Source organism: Micropterus salmoides, unplaced genomic scaffold (genome assembly GCF_014851395.1).
Source record: "Micropterus salmoides isolate LMB-PRFRI ecotype aquatic unplaced genomic scaffold, ASM1485139v1 Ms_hic_scaffold_18, whole genome shotgun sequence".
Classification (NCBI taxonomy): Eukaryota; Metazoa; Chordata; class Actinopteri; order Centrarchiformes; family Centrarchidae; genus Micropterus; species Micropterus salmoides.
In genome coordinates, this window is record NW_024040928.1 from 13,550,549 (window position 1) to 13,573,933 (window position 23,385).

Sequence of the window (23,385 nt, forward strand, 5' to 3'; positions counted from 1 at the left end):
TGATGATCACAACAGAGAATCACAATAACCTGTAATTGCAGCTGGAATATAATTTTTTAAAAACAGCACAGAGAAATAAAAGCTCATTAGTGACTCTTTAGACCTTACCAGACACATTAGTGCAAAGGAACACACAACACCACCTGACAGACACGTTTGGACCAATAGGATGACATTGAGCGTTCTCAGGCAGAATCCACGTTTCCTATTGGTGGTCTGGGCGGACATGGGCGGGGCTAAAGAAGTGCGTTACCAAAACAAGCTGCGTGCGCGCGCCGACACAGCGAAAGAAGAGTTGGGAGCAAAGGAAAAGTCTGCAGGAGAAAACGAATGGGTCAGGCCACACCAATTTAAGCAAACACCGGAGACACAGCTGGGGCGTCAGGTAGGGAAGTGTCACTGGATATAGCTTTTATTACAAGTTAAATACTTGTTTACTGAGCCTTTTCATGTAGCGAAACACGCATACTTTGCATTCACCCAGTGGACGAGCCCGTACTTGAAGTCATTGTTTTTTAAAAAAGCAACTAACTTTGGCTTTTGCTGTTTAGACGTTGTGTTTTCCTTGGTGGTCTATGGTTTCTGGCTTCCACGAAATGACCATGCCACGTTTTAGCTCAAGTTGAGGACTTTGATGGGACAGACAAACAGAAAACACACATAGAAAAGGAAGGCGTCTCATTCAGTAGTCTCAGTTATTACACACTTATTAATTATGACAACCATAAGATGTTATGGCAAGTGCACTTATTGGGACGACTGGGGAACAGTCTCCCAAAACCACTTATGTCCAGGACAGGCAACAAAATAAAAAATCTGTAAAGTGAGGTTAAAGGTCAAAGCTCCACAAACACTACACACTACAGAATTACAGTCTTAGCAAGTAATTCAATCATCATCTCACAGAAACAGCTGAAGCTGTCCATTGTGAGCTTCATAGAGATGGTATTTATGACAGGGATTTCTTTGGAAGCCACTGCCATTGTATCCAGGGGAACTGGTCTGATGATGGTTAAAATGTCCATCTTTATCCCAGCACCAGGATTGGTTTAATCTGTATTTTGGAGACAGCGAATGATGGCTTACTTGTTGGGTATGGTGGTTAGTCTAAGTTTAGGGTATAAAGTATTTAGTATGCTTAAAAAGGCATTTTATGAACAAATGGGACTGATTTTCTGAATCAAATGTGAGCAGCACACTGTTCCCTCATTGATGTTCCTATATTCAGAGCCAAAGGACATGCAGTTGCACAAGAATGAATTGAAACTTCTTCCACGGGGGAGGGCTCGTATCAAACCTCAGTCCTTTTCATCACTGCCATCTATGGAAGGTTGTCATATACCGAGAGGTGGCATTAAATGTCTGCACAGATTTGTAATCTTGTTTACTTGTTTTGATCAGATAGTTCTTGATTGAAACCCATGTTTTGTCTGACTTTAGACTATTTTTAAGGTGAAGTTATTGTATAGGCCAATACAATCATCAGCCAGTACCTGCACTCATGAGGGTGAGATATTATCCTAACTTGTAGATCTCTTACTGTATTGATTCTTTATTGATGCTTGTATATTGTTCCTCAAATGGATAAAAGTATCTGCCAAATGAGTAAATGTAAGTAAAAAAATTACAGCACGTTAATCTAAAACCATTACTAGCTAGCGTTAAATATATATTGGTATACTGTACCCGCAACCCGATCCCGGATAAGCGGATGAAGATGGATGGATGGATGGATGGTATACTGTAGAGAATAATGCAGTTGAATGATGTCACTTCTGACAAACTGAACCCCACTCTCCCTAAAAACAGCAGTCATGTTCTGAAATCTACAGCAAAACCCAATGTATTTTTCTGTTTTATTAATTAATTTATATTCCATCTAAATCAACATGTTACTCGCTAAGATAAGCATGTATATTAGATTGTGCTGTGCACGGAGTAATGAAATTTTACATTATATTTCTTTGATATTGGCATTATATATTGGCAGTCGGCCGCCCTGCTCGCTAAATGCCAGCATCAACCTCGGCCATTGAAAAACCCATATCAGTCGACTACTAATAACATTTGGCTTCTTTTGTGAAAATAAAAAAAGGGTTTTGTAGACAAATGTGTTTGTATTTCTCAATGTAAGTCATGTTGCAGTTTGAATGTGTTGGTTTGTATCTCTTTTGCCTAGGCCTACTGTTAGAGGCGTTTGACGATGGACCCCAACAGTGAGATCAAGAAGATGACCATCTACCTCCCCTGTAACCCCTCCTCTGAGACCCAGAAGCTGGCCCCACCCAGAGGCCCAGGTACACACAGATACCAGTGGTATTTTAAATAGATAAAATAACATTTTAAAGACAGGTCTAAGCCATAGGCATGTTAATTGTGATGTTTATTGAAGGTGTGCTTGCTGAATTCAGATTAAATGTGCTCCGCCCTACAGCTTGCTTTATGTGGCTTTCACCACTGAGCCTCCATAAACACTTGAGGCTAAGACTTGATTATTCTGAAAAATCAATATTTTTAACCTGGAGCTAGTTCCAAGAAGCAGTTTAAATAAGTTATCTAGATATGGTTAACAGACCCCGTGCAAATCTGGAACTTGGACTGATATAAAGGTCCTGCTTCCAGAGTGGTCCATATATGCATTTCCAAGAACATGACCACCTACCTCCTGTAGGTCATTCAGCAAATGTAATTTGCATCGTGTTGAACTTCTTTGGCCTCTTCTTCAAACGCTGATTAATGATGAATCCAAGAGTTGTTTGTCACTCTGACCTTGGCTAAATACCAAAAATGTGACACTCATCACAAACCTAACTGCATGTGAATCTTAACAAACATCCAGTTCATTTATCCAGTTAACTTTCTTCTTTATCTTTGTTATGATTTGAAGAGCTGGCTTCATTGGACACATATTTAATCTGTTGCCTTGCATTAAATATTTACTGAGGCAAAATTGTTTCTGTATGTTTGTGGACATTTTAAAAAAATAAAACATTTTTACTTGCTAACAATTGTGAACAGGATTTTAACTCTTTGGGTCAATACAAGAGCAGCATATAAGAGCAGCATATATCAGTAATGTAGGGCTGTCCCCGACTAAGGATTTACATAGTTGAATCATGTGCTGTGTTTGTGTGCGGCGATTGGGGGCGGAGGGAACACACGGTAGCTCCGCTTTAATCGTGACAAGCTCCAGAGCTGTAGTCTCTGTTCATTAGTCACTGTAACTTACACTGTACATTTCCAGCTAAACCAAGTCTTATTGTTGACCCTTTTCTCTCTGCTCGCCTATCATTCACCGGTCTTGTGAAGAGTTTTGCATGCATGCCGTGCAGCCGACAGCTGCATGCACATCGTGGTTTCTCACGGGTCTATTTCTAGTCCTATTTAAAACGATGTAATATTCTTTGTGTGGTTCATCAATGGTGATAAATGATCCGAACGTCCTGCGAGGTGCGGACAACTCTGCAGAACAACGGTGAAGTTAAGGCTCCGTCTCCACAGCAAGTTCCTCTTCTGCCACTACACACTCACACACACACACAGCTATGCCTACTCATGCGCACTGATGGCCCCTGCCTTGAGGGTTAGGGTTACAATTCTGGATTTATTCACGCACTTTAAAAACATTTATTAAAAGCTTTTTTTCTTTTCAAACTTTTTCAAATTTACAGCATTAAATGTTGAAATGTATATTGTAATAGACTGTATATTAACTTATTGGGAGAAAACTGGTAGTTTTATATAAAATCAGACGTTGAGCACCCCCATATTGCCAAAATGACATGATCCTTGTTTCGATGCGAAGCCCATCGAAGCATCGAATTTTCGACTATTGGGGGTCAGCCCTACAGTAATGATTAAGTTTTTGCATTTGTCCTTTGTGGAATGGTCATTTCCCCATGTACTAGTGTCTGCTTTTTACTCCAAAACCAGTGCCCCACACCCAAACACAGAATGAAGTTGATTTTCTATCTCATCCATCCAATGTTATTCTTGTTTGTACAACACCTCTTTTGATAGGAGATTTAAATCAGACTCATTTTTACTGTAACTCATTTCACTGACTGAAGGTTTGTTACTTGCTATGACACGGAATGGATGCAATGTTATACTTTGTATCCTTTTCATTGACAACCTACTGCTGTCTGACAATCCTGATTTTGGTGAGATTGTCGTGTTCTTAACCTGATTACAGCAACTGCACATGAGACCATCTGCATATATTGGGACTAACCGATATAAAGATTACATGTTTGAAAACACTGAAAAATGAGGACGACAAATGGCTCAATAGGAGAGAAATATACTGGCTGTAACGATGCACGAGCCATGTGTTTGGATGAGAAAACATTAGATTTAACTCACATGACAATATGTAATACTTTGATTTACAAAAAACAAAGTCTACTTTTTTCTTACTTCTTAGGCTGTGGTGTGTCAAGTAGAAATACATTATCTGTCTTTGGTCCAATACCTGAACCTTACAATCTTAAACTGCGTGACCAGCATAAGCCTGAGTATAGACGGGTGCAAAGTCTCCAAATACTGTGTCAGGAATGGGACTTTGTGAAATCACGTTGCCTGGGGCCGAGAACAATGGGACCAGGACTTTTTTGTGCAGCTGTTTTCTTATAGTATATTCTCTGACTCTCTTTCTGTTTCCCTCTCTCCAGGCTGCAGCTGGCTGGTGGTGGTAGCGGCTGTAGCGGCCTCGCTGAGCGGCCTTATGCTGGGCTACGAAATGGGCCTGACCTCTGGAGTCCTGCTGCAGCTGCGGGACCTCCTCTCCCTCTCCTGCAGGGAACAGGAACTGCTGGTCAGCTCCCACCTGCTCGGCGCTCTCCTGATGTGCCTGGCCGGAGGTCCCATTCTGGATCGCTACGGCCGCCGCTGCTCTTTGCTCCTTAGTGCTGGCCTGGTGGTCGGAGGGAGTGTCGTGCTCATCGCCGTCACCTCACTTGTTGCACTCACACTGGGTCGGGTCATAGTTGGCATGGGAACGGCGCTGTCAGGGACAGGAGCGTGTCTGTACATTGCAGAGATCTCACCGAGGGAGAGGAGGGGTCTGCTGGTGACGCTGTACGAGCTGATGTTGGTTGTGGGTGTAATGCTGGGATTCAGCTGCAGTTACGCCTTTGCTACTTTGCCCCACGGCTGGGCGTATACATTTGGACTAGTAATCCCCCCTGCGCTGCTGCAGATCAGTGTACTCTTGTTTCTCCCACCCAGCCCACGCTTCCTTGTTGCCAGGGGTAAAGTGGAACAGGCCAGGATAGTGCTGACCAAAATGAGAGGTGGGGTTCAGGAGCAAGTGGAATTGGAGCTCAGAGACATCCAGACAGGACTTAAAGAGGAATCAGAGCATAGTTTCTGGGAGTTGTTCAGTGCCAAGGCCAACTTACGGTCACGGCTGCTAACAGGCGTTGCCCTAGTCTTCCTTCAGCAGGTTACCGGTCAGCCCAACATCCTCTCCTACGCTTCACCACTTCTCCGCAGTGTAGGCTTCAACAGTGACTCCGCAGCAACCTTGGCCTCCACGGGGTTCGGAGTAGTCAAAGTAATTGGCACCATTCCGGCCGTGTTGCTGGTCGACCGCGTGGGACCCAAGAGCTTTTTGTGTGTGGGCGCCGTCGCAATGGGAATGTCGTTAGCAGCACTTGGTATACTGACACTGCAAAGCCACACTCACCTCACCAGCCTGTGTAGAAGCCAGACTATAATAAACCACACAGATACGCCGTGGGATGTAAACACAACCATCACAGACTTGGACAGTGACATTTTTACTACTCACCTCCCCAACCAATGGAACAGTGAGGAGGATGGGAAAGAGGAGCAGGGGGGAGGAGAGACTAATGTAGAAGTGTCTTCCTCACTGAAGTTGGCATCACTGATCAGCTTGCTGGTGTATGTGGCAGCCTTCTCCATTAGCCTCGGACCAAGTAAGCACCCATTCATTCATATTATTATTTGCTCACTCCCTTTACACACTCACACACATCCACACACACACAAATGAAAATGAACCAGTAACTGGTCACCTACACTGTATTTTATCTTCAGGACACCCTCAGGCCATTTATCTCTAAATGACAGATTGCATATGTGCATTTCAGTGTGCCCACATTTGACTTTCATGCTTTGGCATTTTGCCCAAATACACCAGGCCATTTCTGCTCTGTCTGCAATATAAAACAGCCGCTATGATCCATATTCACTCACGGGCTGCAGCTTGTAAGTACGAAGTACAACAATGGTTATCACACAATAACTAGGCTTAGGTAAGGTTTGGTTGAAGCGCCCCAGATAAAGCAGCGTGGCTTTAAAGCTTTAAACATGGCTTTTAACTCCCCACACAAAATTGTCAAATATCAAAATTGTAAAAAGCTATTCTACATCATGTAATTTGTATTCATGCCCCCTTTTTGTCGCGGTAATTGTGTCTTTCTTTCCTTTCCAGTGGTGTACGTGGTTCTCAGTGAGATCTTTCCAATGGGAGTCAGAGGCAGGGCCGTGTCCGTGGTGTCAGCTGTAAACTGGGCCACAAACCTGCTTATCTCAGTAACCTTCCTCACATTTACAGGTGCGTATGTGGTTATAATTGATTAAATTGTAGGTTCAAGCTAGTTGTGGTAGAGCTATGATTTTACAGAAGCGGCCTTAAAACTTTGTTATTTATTTCTGTTCTGCAAACAGTAATTACAAGTAGACACACATTTTAACTGTGGCACAGCTTTACACATTTCACATTGTATTTTTACCTTTTGTCCAGGACAGGCAAGGATGAATGTGTGTAAAGTTTGTAACAGTAAGCAGCAAACTCACTGTTTATAACCAGATATTTCACAAAACACATTTAACTTCCTGAAAGAGGTGGCTTGTGTCTCACCTTCTACTATTGGTTAGTTAGACCGGCCACCCGTCATGGGGTTATAATACTGTAGGATTTAGCGAAACAAAAACATTGCGCCGAAATCAGTTCAGTCACTATTCAAATTTGCAATCTTTGAAATGCACCATTCTTTAGGGTTTAGCAGCAACTGAAAGTCATAGACATACCTTTTGTCTGTCGAGTACATCTAAACGTCATCACAACTGTAGCAGAGCAAGGTTAAAGCAAGCAAAACAACAAACAAGTGTGCTGACTAAGGTTTGAGGATACGTATTTTTTAACTGTTGTTTTTCTAGAAAAGATTGGTGTTCCCAACGTGATGTTCCTCTACTCTGCCATGAGCTTTGTTCTCTTGGTGTTTGTCATCCTCTGTATCCCTGAGACCAAAGGTCGCACGCTAGAGGAGATATCAAAAGAACTGGCGAAGAAGTGAGTTTTACACACAAATCAATGTCCTCAGTTTAACTAGTAAGCTAGTTTCTGAATTTCTCTGTCTTCCGTCTGTGCTTTCTCTGCTTTGCCAGGAAGCCTTTTGAGGTGAGGCTCTATAGACAGGTTCAGCCTCAGGAGAGCCTGATCAGCAGCATGTCCGCAGAGAGTCCAGCAAACGTCTGACCCTTTTAACAGACCACAACTGTACACCTCAGCTGAAGGAGCAGCAACGAGGACAATAAATTAGCAATTAAGAATTTTGGGTACAACTTCTACATCTCACCCACATGTGTACATCCCTGCAGATCCAGCTGATTCCTATAATACTGTCTCTGTCATATAGTTGGTTTTAGCTATACACTGTATGTGAAGGATGAAAACAACAGGAAAGGTCAAGTATTAAAAAATGGAGAGGTATTTGTGATTTTGCCCAAATTGGGATAGTTCAGGGTTTGCTCTTGCTGGTTAAAGGGAAGTAAAGAAAGGTCAACAATGGGGTTTGAAAATGTGATTATATAAAAAATATATATTTATTTAATTCCTTGCTTCTTTACCCCTTCTATATTTAAGAATACAACTACAATAAAGCAGAAAGGAACATGTTCTCTTAACTCCAGTATAAAATTGACTCCCCACCAGCCAGTAAAACCAATGACGCCCCTTGAATGACCACTACAGTCTTTTCCATTTTGACCTGATATTGTGATGAACATTTACAAAAAAATCTGTCTTGGGTGATCACAGGGAAATCAACGATGAACTAGAAAACAGAAAAATCCACCTAATCACTTCAAATGTTTCATTGTTTAATGTAAAGACTAATACGGCTCAAACCAGACGCACCAGTCATACCAGTTTTGGCACACTATAATCGACAAAAACTATGGACGGTCACAGTTGTCTCCTCCTTTGCATTTTATGGGAACAGGCCAACAAGAAAATGATACTGAATCAACATTCAGCTGCAGTGTGCTTGATTGCTGAATCCTCAAAAACAAGCAATGAAGCAAAAAAGCTCAACTCGAGGTCTACTGGTAATGTTTTTACTTATGTCAGTAATGCCAAAATTATACTTAGTTGATTAATAAGTGGGATGTTTTACTGCAAGAAAGAATGGGTTATGTGGACCTGTTCACAATTAAAATTACTTATACTTAAATACATATCCTTATCTTTTTTGTCAAGTTACAAAATTTAGAAATGAATTTGAAAAAGTCGCACTAAAAGTCTTGAGAACCATTTTATGGGCTATTCCATAGAAACTGCTCCACTCCACCTGTAATCAAGACCTGCACATATGAAAATGAAGGACACAATGAAAATGAGAGTGAAACACACATTAAACAGTAGTCCTGTGGTGGCCTTGTTTACCATTAACCTTTATTTTTATACAAAATACAAAATTCTGAACAAGCGTCACAAATCTTCAGTTGACACTGATTCAAAAAATCCAACAACTTGAGACAACGCGCCTACGTTTTCGTCAACATTTTTTCATCAGATGCCTTTATTATATATATATACGTATACCACATTGCCTCTCACTAGGTTTTCAGTTCACACTTAAAAACTTTACCTCTCACCATTGTTTTTTGTTATTTAAGAGAACGGTATTCTATGTTTGTTATTCGGACAATTCAGGTACTGGCTACTGTTGTAAGCATGGCCTCTCTGAACACTGTTCATGGTCTTGTGTTGCTTCAAAATCTCACATGGATGTATTGCCAAACCTCTTGCTGGCTGACAGTACTAAGCTGACTGCCAGACAACGTTGCACTGCTGTAACTTAGTGGCTGCTTTTGTAATTATTTAGTTATTTACTTACAATTACAATCAACTTTCTCCATGAGTTTCTGTCACTTTGTCCTGTGTCTTTACAGCAAGTTCCAAGACCAGTTCTTGTCAGTGTTTTAATAACTTTTAATTCTTTTGCCCACTTAAAATGTCTCGCCTTTCCTCAGTACCACTATAGCCTGGGACTAACCAGAAGCTGTGTTCTATGAAAGCAGATGGGGGGGGGAGCGGGGGTGTCTATGGCTCAATAACTCACCACCTCAAAACCAAAATATACCAGAACCTTTTAAAATTTTTCTTTGCATTCTAAAACATTTTGGACATCAGTCTTGTTGTGTACATTGCCCGAGCCTAGAAAACACAATGAAATATTTGCAATTTTGACTAGTGTTTAAAACTATTATTAGGAAACAACAATTAAGTAAATCACAATGTGTGCATTCTGATTCAATGCCACAGCGGAGAAACGAAAACAATTTAATAGTGAACTGACAATCCAACAAAGGAAATGTGAGAAACCAACAATTAAAAATTAAAATCAGAGATGAGTGCATATTGTGCATAGGGCCCGCTCTTAAATTGTGTACATGTGTAACAGTCCAGACTCAGTCTATGGTTTGACTGCTGTTTTTGGCAAAATTACGGGAAACAGAGTGGATGGGATGCCTCGTATTTGTGTTAATGCATCTAAAAACGAGCCTTGGACGGAGATTCTTCCAGAGGATGTGGCAAATGGGACGACTTGTTGTATACAGAGTGTTTAAAGGTGAGGCTTCTCAGTGTTATCATACTGACTCTTCACAATGTCACCACTGTTAATCATTCAAATGTTTAGACTGCTGAAAAAGTTTTCTTTCTGTGTCCATGCAAAAATGACCAGAGCAACAAAAAAAAAAAGCAAAAGCAAATAACTTCCACGCTCCATTCAGTATCAGTTAGATTTGGAGGAGCAGTTTCCGCTGAAGGATTTGAAGTTTGAAAAACATACTTGCACGTTTAGGCTGTTAAAATCACAAGAGCCAAACAATCCACAACAATAATGACATTTTGTGAGGGGGAAATTTTAAGACTAACTAGGGCTGAGAATTTTGAAAGATCCAGGTGACATCCAGTCCTTTGATTGTGTTATAAGTTTGTGGCTGTTGCCATGTAATGATAAAAATCAAGCAAATCCTAGGATATGGTGCTTCCCCACAACATGCCTGCTCTTTCCTTTTCTTCTGTCATGAACCTTTTGCTTTTATTTGCAGAGGGGTTTCCGACACTCGAACAGCAGTGGGTAGACCTGCTCAACAGCTGTAGCCACATTCTGTACATTTGGTCCTGACATTAGGGATAGAGGGTAGTGTGGGATGGGTTGGAAGCATAAGAACAAGTTATGAGTACAGTAACTGAAAAAGCAATAAACCCCACATACAGACAAATAGAGACTCGCAGATACCATCACGACAGAGGGAGACTGGTCAAAACATAAATGGGTGACAGAAAAAGAGTGAAACATTTCATTTATTCCTTATTTGGGTAAAGTTCAGCCTAATTCATGGCATGACAAACTTAACTTACATTAACTATGTCACTTTAGAGTAAAATTCCTTGAAAACTTTTCTGTTTGTACTGGACTATAAAAGTGCATTATGTCAATGTGACCTCAATCCAATAAGCTGTGTCTAGCTGTATGTAAAGGACGGTGGGTGTTAGTGTGTGTAGACAAGACAAATGTGTGGTACCTGTAACTGTGATGCTGCCAGTAGAGAACACTTGTATAGTAGCCTTGATATTTTTGATCCTGTACGTGGCTGCAGGATGGAGCTCTGGTTCATAACTGACAAACAAACAAACAACACACACACACACACACACACACACACACACACACACACACGGTTAAGCACTGTACACTAAAGGCTTTCAGCACATACACTGAAGACCAAGTACACATAAAGCTCCGGGCTTTTACAAGATTCCACATGCTAGTACTCCATATGTTGTTCTGGCATGTGATTGGCAAAGGGCAAAAAAGCAGGAAAATATACAGAGACCACCCGACATCCTGATTAAACTGGCGTTGGCTCTAACATTGAAAGGTAAAGCAGCACCCAATACAATAAGTTATTTAATGGATGTGTTGCAGTGGGAATCAAAGACAAGGGTCTAATCCACTGCACATCGCAACCTCTCTATAATAATTATTAATTTGTATTCATTTTTACCACTTCAACAGCTTCAACAGCTAAATGTGCAACATAAAACATGAAATAATTGAGTCTATAACTAAATAATGTAACTACTAACTTTCAAATTAGGTCAGTTGAAGTTAATAGATGAATTTTAATCAGAGACAGCAGCAAAGGTTGTTGCCTGTTTAAGACCTGGTGGCCTGACTGCTAAAGAAACACTTAAATTCTTCAGGAAACTCATACAGCTGATCAGTCTCTATCTGTTGGAAACTGTAGGAAAAAGTTTGACATTTCAACTCTGGCAGCGAGAACGACCGCGACAGTTTAACGGGATCGCGCCAGTCACACAGAATCCGTTGCCATGGTTACCTTGCAGAGCGCTTGTTTGCCTGCCTGCCTGTTGATGAGGAGCGCAGAGCGACCCGTGTGAAAAGGCCTTATATAGCCTAACCCTTGTCACAACCATTCACAAGAAATTAATTAATAACATGCCAAATCCTTTAACATAAGGACGACTTATAAAGCAACCATTCACACAGCAAAGTGAATAGGCTACATGAGTGATCAATAGACAACAAAGTCAAAGTAAACATTAGACATAGCCTCTAACAAGCAATAATCAAATCATTCCCAATTTATCTGATCCTTATTGTCAACTCAGTTTTGGACAAGTTACTCAGAAATAATATTACCTATTAGTTAGTTAGCATAGGCTATAGACTTACTCCTTAAAAAAGTAATATTAGCTACTCTACTTTACTACCCACTACTGAGTGATAGCCTATTATAACGCCTCTCTCTCCCGATGAGTCCAAGCATCACTGGCAGCAGCGGACGGAGTTTCTCTCTGAGTTTCACGTTGCTGTGTTGCATTAGCTGATGCTTCAATTAGCCTAAGTATAAATGTAGAATTGTTCGCGGCTGAAAACGTTTTGCTGGTCGCACAAAGTTTACAACGGACGACAATGTTCTTTGCATCTTAGACTGTGACACAGTAATGGCAATGACGTTACTTACAGCTGTCGAAAATACCTCTCTCCCTGTTCTCCAGTTGTCTTTTAGCTTCTTGGCTAACAGCTGACTTTAACAACATAAAGTCCGGTGCCGCTGAGCTGCAGAGCGGTCGCGCATTCACGTCAGGGATGGTGCGTTCAGTAGCGCACCGTTACTTGGATTAGTAACTGTAATAATACAACTGTTTTGGAAATAGTAATCCGTTACATTACTCTCTACTGGGAAAAGTAATTTTGCAGTAGGCCTATTACTGCCCAACACATTACGTGCGGGCTATTACTACCACAAGCCATCAGAGCATCTAACTTCAAGAAGCTCTTGAAAACTCATCTCTTCCGAGAACACTTCCTCTTATAACACCTCTAACCTCTAACTCCTAACCTTTAACATGCACTTCCTGTGCTCTTCTTCTTCTATCCCCTACAATGATCTTGTATAGATTGCACATTTTGTTTTGATTGCAACTCTTACTTCCTTCCCTAGGTATCTACCCCATTTAAGTGTTATGTACTGTGAGCTCTTACTAGTATTTATTGCTGCTATTACTAGTATGTTTTGTCAGTTGTAGATCTGTATTTGATGCTCTGTTGATGCTTGTATGTTGTTCCTCAAATGTAAGTCGCTTTGGATAAAAGCGTCTGCCAAATGAGTAAATGTAAATGTACCTATGTGCGAGAGCGCCTGTGGTACACACTGCGCAGGTGTGGAATTGGCAGCCGAGCGTAAACGAACATCTTTGATACTTTCCATTTCACTAGATCAGGTCCTGTACCCCCCCCCCCCCCTTCTTCTTTTTTAAAATGACTGATCTGCATGATTCACGTGCATCATCACATTTTCAGGTCGGAAAATCCGGAATTCCGGAATCACATCCCTGGTTGTTACATATACAAGTCAGAGGCCGACTATACCTAGATCTTCTGCCTGCTTGCTCACACCTCACAGTGGTGCCAAATGCATACAAAAGCGCTGACCAGTGCTCCCACCACTAGAGGTCATCCTGTCCTTGCAAATAATAAACCACTACAGGTAAAAAAAAATAAAAAATCAGGTCTATTTACTTCATAACACATGTACAGAGGTGTCTCAGGCAAAATTTTATCAAAAATAAATGACAGTGACAACTCAAAACTAATTAGCCAAAATAAACATCATAATACACAAGAGATTCTGGACTGACATGTGAGGAGTACAATGAATTATTTCTAAACACCGCTTAACTCTGACAGCCCTGGAAGCTGATGATAGTGGTGATGTTAATTAGTGTGACGATGGTGGTTGTGATGCACAGTAAATTACCTGGCAATGGGTCGGTTTTTCTTAGTAAAGTCTATAAGGTGGATCGCAAACGGCATGGAGCACACTGCCAGCACATTCACAACTTTGAAGGCTGAAAACCTCACCTGAACAGACAAGACACACAGGCACAGACACATACTTTTACATCAAAGTACATTATTTATTTTAAGCTTGGTATTATGGTCTTAGTGTTGTCAAGTATACCTATAGGTTAGCCTCATACGTACTCATCCCAGTATTGAAGAAACAGTGATACAGTGAATAGAAATGTGCTTTGCTGGAAAAACGTAAGACAGCAGCTATTTGCAGATCTACTGTACATCAAGTTCAACCTATAGGCCCCTGGCTGCACGCAGCTGTTTTGTTTATGAATCATGAGACTTGACCTGACTGAAGCATATGAGAAGTCAAAAGATATGTAATCATGAAAGCAGGTCTGAAAGCAGGCCTTGTTTGTGAAAGGCCTGCTTTAAGGACGGTGCCCCCTTAGCCCAAATGGACTTTTATGATGCTAACCTTTAGGCATATTTGTCAAAACTATGATCATAAGACCAGGAGTGTAAAGCACTTACCTAAAATCTACTGACAAACCACATGATTGCTAATATGCCTCTTCGTGGAGTCAATTATATTCACACTTGAGAATGTATAGTGTAAATTACAGTTCCAGTGTGACTTTGTATTTCCATGCAAGACTTGAACATCAACTTGACAATTTAAAAGACAATACAAAGTATATATAATATATGATAAACTCAATATCTGAATTGAGAGGTTATCTAAATATCATATTTTATTTTCAAAAATAAACAGCTGTATGATTATTCTCACCTTGAAGCCCAGTTTCTGCAGACAGCGTGCTAACCTGCGAGCACCTAGCTTTGCATCATCCTCACTGAACAAAAAAGGAGAGCAGGAGTGAGTGCCAGCATAACAGTGGTATACATAATGTGTGCAGTTTGGCATGCAGAAGAAATATAACACACAAACAGCAACTGTCAACCTTAAAGGTTCAGCGTGTAAGTTTTAGTGGCAACTAGTGGTGAGGGTTGCGAATTGCATCCAGCGGCTGACGGTGCGTTCACATGCTCCTTGGATGTTCACATTTACCGAGTTATGAAGGTGTACTTCCGACTGCTGTGTGTGGTCATGTGCTCTTAAATCAGAATGTGGAATCAACATGGATGCTACCACAAAGATGTGTTGGATTAGTATTTTTTAGAGCATATAAACAACATGCAGACATCCAGTTCACTCTACATGGACAGCAAACTAACCGTTATAACCATATCACAAATGACATGTTTGCAAAATATGTATATGCAATAGGTGATTTTGCACGAATGAGAGTTCTGTATACTTCTTCATGTCCCATGTACACTTTATTTCTCTTTTTACAATAATTATTCTGACTAGGGATGAAACGATATGAAAATTTTAAAATGTACTGATACACACACTGAAACCTTTTCAACAAGTTTTATATTGATAACTACAAAAACAATTGCCATTTTGTTTGCATAAAAAAATTAAATAACAGCAAATAACATATGAAAATCATCTAAGTGTGCATTATCAAGATTTTATATTTTATATTATATAGGTAATACAATGACCTATATAATATTACTATTACTGTCTTTAGAAGACAGTAATAGTAACTGGAATGAGCCCAACAACTGGCGTAAATAGAGAGGACTCTGTAGCGTTTCTAGATATGCTGGTTGCCGACACGCGACGCACACAGCAACAGAACAACGCGTGGTGTTTTTACAAGAGCAGCAACACTGAGAGCTTCAGTTTACATGCTGTTAGCAGGTCAGAGAGACAAACCAAAGCTAAAAGTATAAGCTATAAGGTCATTTTCTTCAATAAAGTTTCCCTCAGCGCTCTCATAAAAACTAAAATACGACCGGACTTCAGAGTGAAAAATCTCTGCAGCACTTCCGCTGTGTTGTCATTGACCCAAACGTGTTGTCACTGACCCAAACAAACCCACGTTGCATTCTGCGCATGCGTGTCTGCTTCTGTGAGATGCTGGACAGTGTTTGCCGTGAGATTATAATAGCACGGTTAACCGTACCCGGTTATGGTAATTAAAATGTGTACGGTAATAATAACCGTCGGGAATTTTACCATGGTTTACCGTTAAACCGGTAATCGTTTCATTCCTAATTCTGACACCACATGAATGCCCCTCCCTTTCCAAGCTTGCAGGAGAGGCTATGGTGGCCGACACGCTCTATCTGCTCTTGTGCTAAATAATCAAGTGGGCCACCATTTGTCCAAATTTCACTTCTTTTCTAACTCCTACTGAACCAGTCAACCACTACTACTACTTCTTCATCTTCATATGTATTCAACGTAGTAACAATGCACGCTCTGTAAAGACGTTTGTCCATTTGGGCTACTGTAGAAACATGGGGACTTCCATGTAAGAGGACAAGCGGTGTATGTGGATAGATATTGGTCATTCTAAGGGGATAAAAACATAAAGGTTCATTACATAAGGTCCTTGTACACCATTGAAAACATAGTTATGGATATTATATTGCATTTCTGTCAAGAGATCCTCCAAAATATTACACTCTGAAACTACTGAGTAACTGTAGGTTCAAGGCACCAACAACCACAGTCATCACTGTGCTGGTTTGTGGTGACTGATTTGCCAAAAATGATAATTACTAGTATGTCAGCACTGTATTTGTGACAGGCAAGACAAATTATAATGTCACTGCATTACTGGCAGTTGATTGGGGATATGGCTCAAACATTCAGCAGAACCCAACCTTACTGCACCAATATTAAAGAGGCAAGGCAGCCAAGTCCATTAGCAGCCAACATTTCTTTCACCAGAGAAGATGAATGGCCCTTTGGCAACTCCAACTGTTATGTAAAGTTGCTTTTTTGACAAGTCTGACAGTCAGCTAATGGTTAGTGTGGGTGTTTCACATGCAAGGTGTTTACCTTGTTGCTCCAGTGCATATGATTTTCCCTGAGGACCAGATTGAGGCTGTTATCTTGGGTTTACGAAGCTTCATTAGGACTTTCTAAAACAAAACAAAAAAGAAAAGTGGTCCATAATACAGTAAAGCTATACATACACTTATTTTTTTTTAATCTCTGAATGGATCATCTCTTTCCCTCTTTAACTGACTTCCTTACCCCTACTTCTGGCTTGTAGATGACATTGGTTCCCTCTAAGGCAATGGTGCGCAGGTTGAGGTGGCACCTGGTCCTGAAGGTTGCCACCACATTGGTGATAATGATATCAAGTGCCTCGTCATTGCTGGAATCCATGGGGAAGTGTGCTGTTCAGCAAGAGGACCACAAGTGCCTTCTCCTCACACTTTTATCATCAACGCAACCATCACCACCATTTCACAGACAGACAAAGAGACAAGACTAGCTGGAAGAAAAATAAAAGGGCCAGAATTTATTAGTAATGTGAGAAAACTTTTGTTATTTTTTTTAAGTGCAATTATCTTTGCATTATTTATGTCAAGCAACATCAGTTCCTATAATTTGCGATCTCATGACTTGTATTTGTCATCTGTACTTAAGGTACACACAGAGCTAAGTAAGAGGGCCTTTACCTATTCCGCTATCTCCACCTGGAATACAATACAGACTGACTTGCAGCTGAAAAATCGGATTTCCTTTGGTGAATTTACACACCGGATTGCTTTTAATTGTTGTCACTGCTTTAAAAATAACAAATTCCTTTAAACCTATGCACAAATAATCATTTTAAATGGTTTTAAAGTTATACTGTTTATTTGTGTATCCTAAGAGTCTTTGCTATATGTCCTTTGGTTGTTGCAGGTGTCTGTCCGTATCTGTAACTGTGCTCCGTCAATATGTTGCTGTTTTCACCAGGTCTCTCTTGAAAAAAAGGTTTTAAATCTCAATGAGATCATCTGGTTAAATAAAGGTAAAAATAATAAAAGTCAGTTGATAAACATTTTTTTTGTTCATTTTGACATGCATAAACACTATATAATGTCATGCAATGTCAATGACCTTTTTACAAATCTTATTTTTTGTTAGCAACAGCTTTTGGCTTGCACATACAATTAACTAGCACAATGCACACTTGAATAACGTTAAAATAAGTAACGTTAGGTTTAATGTGTCACCTTATTTGCAGCACCTATTCATCTGTTTCTCCAGGTACGTGGTCCCCCTCTAAAGTCACTTGAGATATAGGAGTGTGACACAAAACACGAATCACACAGGCATCTGCAAAACATTCATGTTACGTTAAACATTTCGGTTTTTAAATGTACTTCTAAGGTTTTGTGGTCACGAATTAACGTTAGCGTCCCTGCTAGTGCCCGATACGTTAGCCACTCTCTGTTGCGACCAAATCCCCAAGCAAGATAAATAAAAATAATATATTGGGAGACTAAACTCCATATATAATCAATTTATCATTTTAATATGTGAAAGCGTGCGGTATAACTCGTCATAGTTTCATCTAAAATGCAAGGTTTATTGGCGTTACAGCTCGTGCATGGCTCATCCCAGTATTGTCTTGCAGAATAACGTTAACGCAATTGATAAGCTTGTTTGGGGAAATGATGCTAGCTAATCTTATCAGCCTAAAAAGCCGGCTATCAATATTCAATGCAAACTAATTTAGCATAATTGCATGAACTAACGTGTTGTCGCTAGCATTCCAGTGAAATGAACGACTAAAAACAACAGAGTAACGATAAAGTTACCTCACTACTGCCCAGCTAATTTGGTAATAAAGCTAGCCGTTAGCTAGCAACAAAGAAAGTGCACAGGCAGTATTGAATGAAAAGTTGTTAGCTTAGCTAGCTAGTGGGATGGCTGTCTAACGATACACTGAGACAAGATAATTCCACTGTTTCCAGATGGGTTTGCGTGTTAATGGCAAATGTATGTATCTAAAATGTTTGCTTTAATTCTTTAGATACCTCTTCAGCTAGCTCAGTGCTGTATCCCCGACATAAACAATCCAGTCAACGGTAAAACAAATTATGGTCAAACCCCTTCCTCCCCGGATAAGTGACCAGCAAGTAGGGCACCTTCCGGTTTCAGTTTTCAAAGTAAAACCATGTCACTTAGTGAACTCAAAAATAACTAGAATTTCTGCTTACAACTTTCAACGATAAAAACAAACATTTACATGTTGTGTGGAGAGGTCTGTGGGACCCGTTTTCAACGTTAACTAAAGGAAATGCATAATTCAGTATTTCTTTTTTTGTGAAGAACATGTAAGGGAACATATTTCACTAAGTGCATCCTGTACACCCCCCTAAACATTTACATTATGGTGCAATCAACCTGCATTTTCCAATCTTTACTCTCTGTACTTTGTGAATCTACACACATACACAATGCTTCATGTTGATTAACATTCTTACAGTTTTTTGGCTCATTAGCAAAGAAAAATGAACTTGGAACTTGGAAGTGTTTTTCCTCCTGGGAGCAGGGAATGGTATTTAAGATGACACAAAACCATAAAACACACTGTTAACTCAGCAAATTTGATGAAGACATGAGAAAATATCATGTTAAAGATTTTTTGCTGAGTTACCACTTTATCAGTTTCTGAGGGGAAACCTCAGAAATAAAGAAAATAGCTCCCCACTCAAGTAATATTGATTTAACTGGGCTTGAGAAAAAAATATTGATTAATTAATAAATATTGATGTGGTTACATACTGAGAAAAAATTAACTTGTATACAATATCATGCTTGACATATTTAAACAAATCTAATTTAACTTTTGTCCATACGTGAACAGACTGTTAAACAAGAATCCTAGTTTTCCTGTAAATTTGTGTTTTTCTTATAAACTGACACTGGATGAAAGCACACATAAGTCTGTTGCTCACCTTCTGGATAGGAACAACAACCTGTGGAGGATGATGAGAACTAGAGCTGTTAACCGTTTGTGTAGCAAAACGTTGACACTGATGGACAAAAGGGGTAATATTTTATTGTTTTGTTAAAAATTATTTCTGGGGCACTTCAGTAGTTGTTACTGGTAGGGGCATGTTCCTACCGTCCCTACTAAATTCTTCACCCGTGGTCTCAACATGTTACATCAAACACCTGCATTTCCTTGCACTCTGTGCCATCTGCAATGTGTCAAACAGCACAATGTTTTACAAGAACTTGTATAATGTTATTTCACATTCTAAACGTTCAATATTTGCCCACACTTGACCTCAAAGGATCACAACAAATAAATAGGCATAGCTCTGTGTGTGTGGCCTAATAATTAATTTTAGAAAAGAGAGAAGCTAGCGTGGAGAATGAGAAGAATTAGATTCTCTCAATATGAGGATCATCATACCTCTGTCAATTCAGACAGTGAATTTGAAGAAGAGGATAGAACCAGTTGGTCAGGAACCATCAAGACAAGCCCACCAGCAGATTTCAGTAGGAGAAATATGTTTGTCACAAAATGGTAAAATTTAATGATCCTTTCCAAGGAATGAGCCCTACCAACGTGATAAAACTGCAAAGCTGCAAAACTCAGCCAAAGTCATGTTCCAAAATAATTGGACTTCCGGTTGGAGCCCTCTCCACTGTGTGCAAGCAGCAGATGCTGAGGTTAGCTGGCAGGATTTTACAGGACCCCTCACACGTTCTGTTCCCTGCATTTGAGTGGCTCCCCTCAGGACGTCGGCTGCGCTGTCCAGGCTGCAGAACTCAGAGGAGAAGGGCAACCTTTGTACCCAAGGCTGTTCAGCTCCAAAACTCCCAATCGTCCCTGAACTCCTTCTTATCCTGATCACCACTTCCTTCACTCTCCTGCACACACTCATATACAAGCACACGTACACTCTCTCATAAATTCTTGCAAGACTGGACTATTACCTCATCTATCTGCTAAGCAGAGGGCTGCATTGTGCCTTATTAGGTTATGATTATTATGAAAGATGTTTTATTATTATTATTATATTTTATTTATTTATTATATTCAACTTGTACTAATCTACAGGTCTTGTGATTGCACCTTTGGGATAAATAAAGTGTTAAAAAAAAGTCAGAGTTGACTTATTAAGTTTAATAGCGTTTCATACTCTCTCTCTGGCTTCCTCCCAATGTCCAAAGACAAGCAGGTAGGTTAATTGGTGACTCTAAATTGCCCTTAAGTGTGAATGTGAGTGTGTGGGGTCATTTGTCTCTATGTGTCAGCCCTGTGATGAACTGTAGACCTGTCCAAAGTGTACCCAGTCTCTCACCCTATTTCAGCTGAGATTGGCTCCAGCCCCAGCTACCGAAATCCTGCACAAGCGGGTATAATGGATGGATAGCGTTAGGTGACATGAGGTAAGTCACATGACTTAAGTTACTTACATCACGTGACTTACACAATGTCCTTTTTAAAAACCCAAACCATGATCTTTTCCTCAACCTAACCAAGTAGTTATGTTGCCTAAACCTAACCACACTAAGACCATTTCACATTAACCATGTGTTCAATTTCATGCAATTTAATAAATGATATTTAATTATCTCAAATACGTTTAATGAACTAATTTTAATTAAATAGAATTAACTCAAACAAATTAAATGGAATTGGAGGCAAGAGATCAAGAATATGATTAAAATTTGTGGCTGAACAGCAACTAGTAAGTTGGTATCTTGTGCCGCCATGTGGACAATGAGGGTTGTCCTGTTGGAAAGATAAACGTGATTTTGACATAATTTGAGGTAAGAAAAGCTCAAGGTTCATACACTGTGTCCTACATAATGAGCTAACAACCTAATATTATTGGTAAACTTGTCATGAATTCATTAGTACTTAAAATTCAAATTCAATTCAAATTAGCTTTATTGGCATGAAAGTTATAATTTGCTAGTCCAAGTAAGGGTTAAAAGGCTCATTACCTCTAGCCAAATTCTCTGTCCACAAATTTGTCTTTGTAATCTTCTTCGTCTGCCAATATTACACTTAACAGGCTTATGTTAACACCATTTCCAGATAACAATGTGTAACTTTTTTTTCAGTGTTTATAGTGTATTGACATTTAAGCTATGCGGATTTGAACATTTCTAGGGAAAACGAGCACATCTGGTCAGTAAATGCTCCTCTGGGAATTCTGGACAAGCTTCAAAAGATGAGACGGACTAAAGTTTGGAGGAATGTTTGTGTTATCAATGAGAGAATTCACAGCCGCTCCCATGGCTCATGAATGAATTTACTGAATGGATGCTGTCCTGAGGTTTCTAGGCTCTGTCACATCCTGCAATGATTGTGACCTTTAGGCAGACTGATCGTGACTTTGTGAGGTTTTGTGTTGGTTATACTTTCTCTTGTGCTCATTTGACCTGCTGTACTTTATGTAACTTAGCACAACACGGCATGAAAGTTAAACTGATAAGAGTGACATATAATCTTTATGAGATAACGTTAAACTTATTTATACATATTTGAATGTCTACGAATCTCTGTACGCATTGTTTGCGCACGTTAATATCCACGACTTATTGCTTGCTTATTATTGTGTCCTGTAACTCAGCTCTTCTGCTCAGACCACTGCAAACACTTCTTTCTCCTGGCCTGCGCCCAAGCAAAACAGAAAAATAACTTCTTTATGATTCAGCCTTGTTGTTATTGTTCTTCCTCCCTGGTTACCACATCGACTCTTTTCCCTCTTGTTTAATCCTCCTGGGCTTCTCCCAGTGAAATATAGCCTTCTGATTCAAATCCATTCTGCACAAGAGCCTTGTTCAGATGTCCCAAGATGTTTACTATAAAGGTTTAGATTTAGAGCAGGTTAGGAAAGTCAGACCACTAGCATTGATGGCGTGCGTGCGTTTGTGTGTGTGTTGTGAGACGGCTGACGCAGGGCGCAGGAATATGTTTACGGTTTGTTGGGCTGCACATCACTGAGGCAGTCTCTTCCCAGGGGAACAATGCTCTTATTCTCATTAGGTCATAAGATGCAGGATGTAAACACACAGATGTGAGCACTTACGGCTTAATAGATGCAGATATGTCTAAGAATAAATAGACGGTCCATCACTGTAACTACTCTGTGTATGCGTATGTGTGTGTGTGTGTCAAAGAGAGAGTGACTAAAGGAAAGTGAGAGATAAGTCATTTTTTCATGCTTCTGGGAATATTTCCCTGTATGTGTGCGTATGTGCTTATGTGTATGTGTGTAACTAAAGTTTTGACCTGAGTGTAACTAAAGCTTTACCCTTAAATTTATACTTATCAAACACAACAGAGAATAATTCATGAAGTAAAATGTTTGCTATTGGGTGGAGCAATATATAAGCAACCTAACAAGGGTGCATACATTCCCAGGCCCCAAGAGGTGTGTTTCCTTCTGAATGTCTGGATGACCTGTACAGTTTGGTATTCTTATCACAAACAGCTGACAAGGTCACGCAATTTTACACCCAAAGAAAAGGTGAAGATGCCATTTCTTTTAAAAACTTGAGTCATCCGTATCAGCAGATACGTCTTTGCAGAGATGTTCTGCTGGGGTGACCTCACTGTTGCCTGTAAACTGGGTGTGTTTGTCAGGACCCCAGTGTTCTGTTTATGTTGGGCGCACATCACAGGCCTGTTTCAAAAGGACTTTAGAGAGCAAAGTTAAAGCTTTTGAGAGTCCTTGCGTTGTAAAACTGAGTTCAGTACTGTGTTGATGGCTTTGTGGGAACTCTGTGTCCGATTGCTACAGCTTAACCAGTTGGAGTTTTTTCTGTATAGGGACTGAAAAGGATAGCGACATGACGAAGTCAGGTGGTATCCAGCAACAAGGCAAGAAATTATGT

General features: G+C 40.1%; 2 protein-coding genes across 4 annotated transcripts; one reads left to right on the top strand and one right to left on the bottom strand.

Annotated features, from left to right (window-relative positions):
• Nucleotides 1-236: 236 nt before the first annotated feature.
• slc2a12 (solute carrier family 2 member 12) lies at nucleotides 237-8,483 on the top strand. Its single transcript, XM_038726630.1, has 6 exons — nucleotides 237-385; nucleotides 2,180-2,297; nucleotides 4,674-5,942; nucleotides 6,461-6,583; nucleotides 7,189-7,321; nucleotides 7,417-8,483. Exons 2-6 carry the CDS (start codon nucleotides 2,204-2,206, stop codon nucleotides 7,505-7,507), a joined length of 1,710 nt encoding a protein of 569 aa, XP_038582558.1. The 5' UTR covers nucleotides 237-385; nucleotides 2,180-2,203; the 3' UTR covers nucleotides 7,508-8,483.
• A 193-nt stretch (nucleotides 8,484-8,676) lies between these two features.
• tbpl1 (TBP-like 1) lies at nucleotides 8,677-18,672 on the bottom strand. Of its 3 annotated transcripts, none has more exons than XM_038726633.1 (8): nucleotides 18,555-18,672; nucleotides 17,748-17,850; nucleotides 16,774-17,013; nucleotides 16,576-16,658; nucleotides 14,440-14,503; nucleotides 13,609-13,712; nucleotides 10,846-10,940; nucleotides 8,677-10,441 (listed from the first exon to the last, which is right to left on the bottom strand). In XM_038726633.1, exons 3-8 carry the CDS (start codon nucleotides 16,906-16,908, stop codon nucleotides 10,359-10,361), a joined length of 564 nt encoding a protein of 187 aa, XP_038582561.1. In that variant the 5' UTR covers nucleotides 16,909-17,013; nucleotides 17,748-17,850; nucleotides 18,555-18,672; the 3' UTR covers nucleotides 8,677-10,358. The 3 variants fall into 3 exon arrangements, with proteins under 3 accessions (XP_038582561.1, XP_038582559.1, XP_038582560.1); XM_038726631.1 differs by having other exon boundaries at nucleotides 16,774-17,017; XM_038726632.1 differs by having other exon boundaries at nucleotides 16,774-17,017; nucleotides 17,748-17,805; nucleotides 18,555-18,629.
• Nucleotides 18,673-23,385: the final 4,713 nt, after the last annotated feature.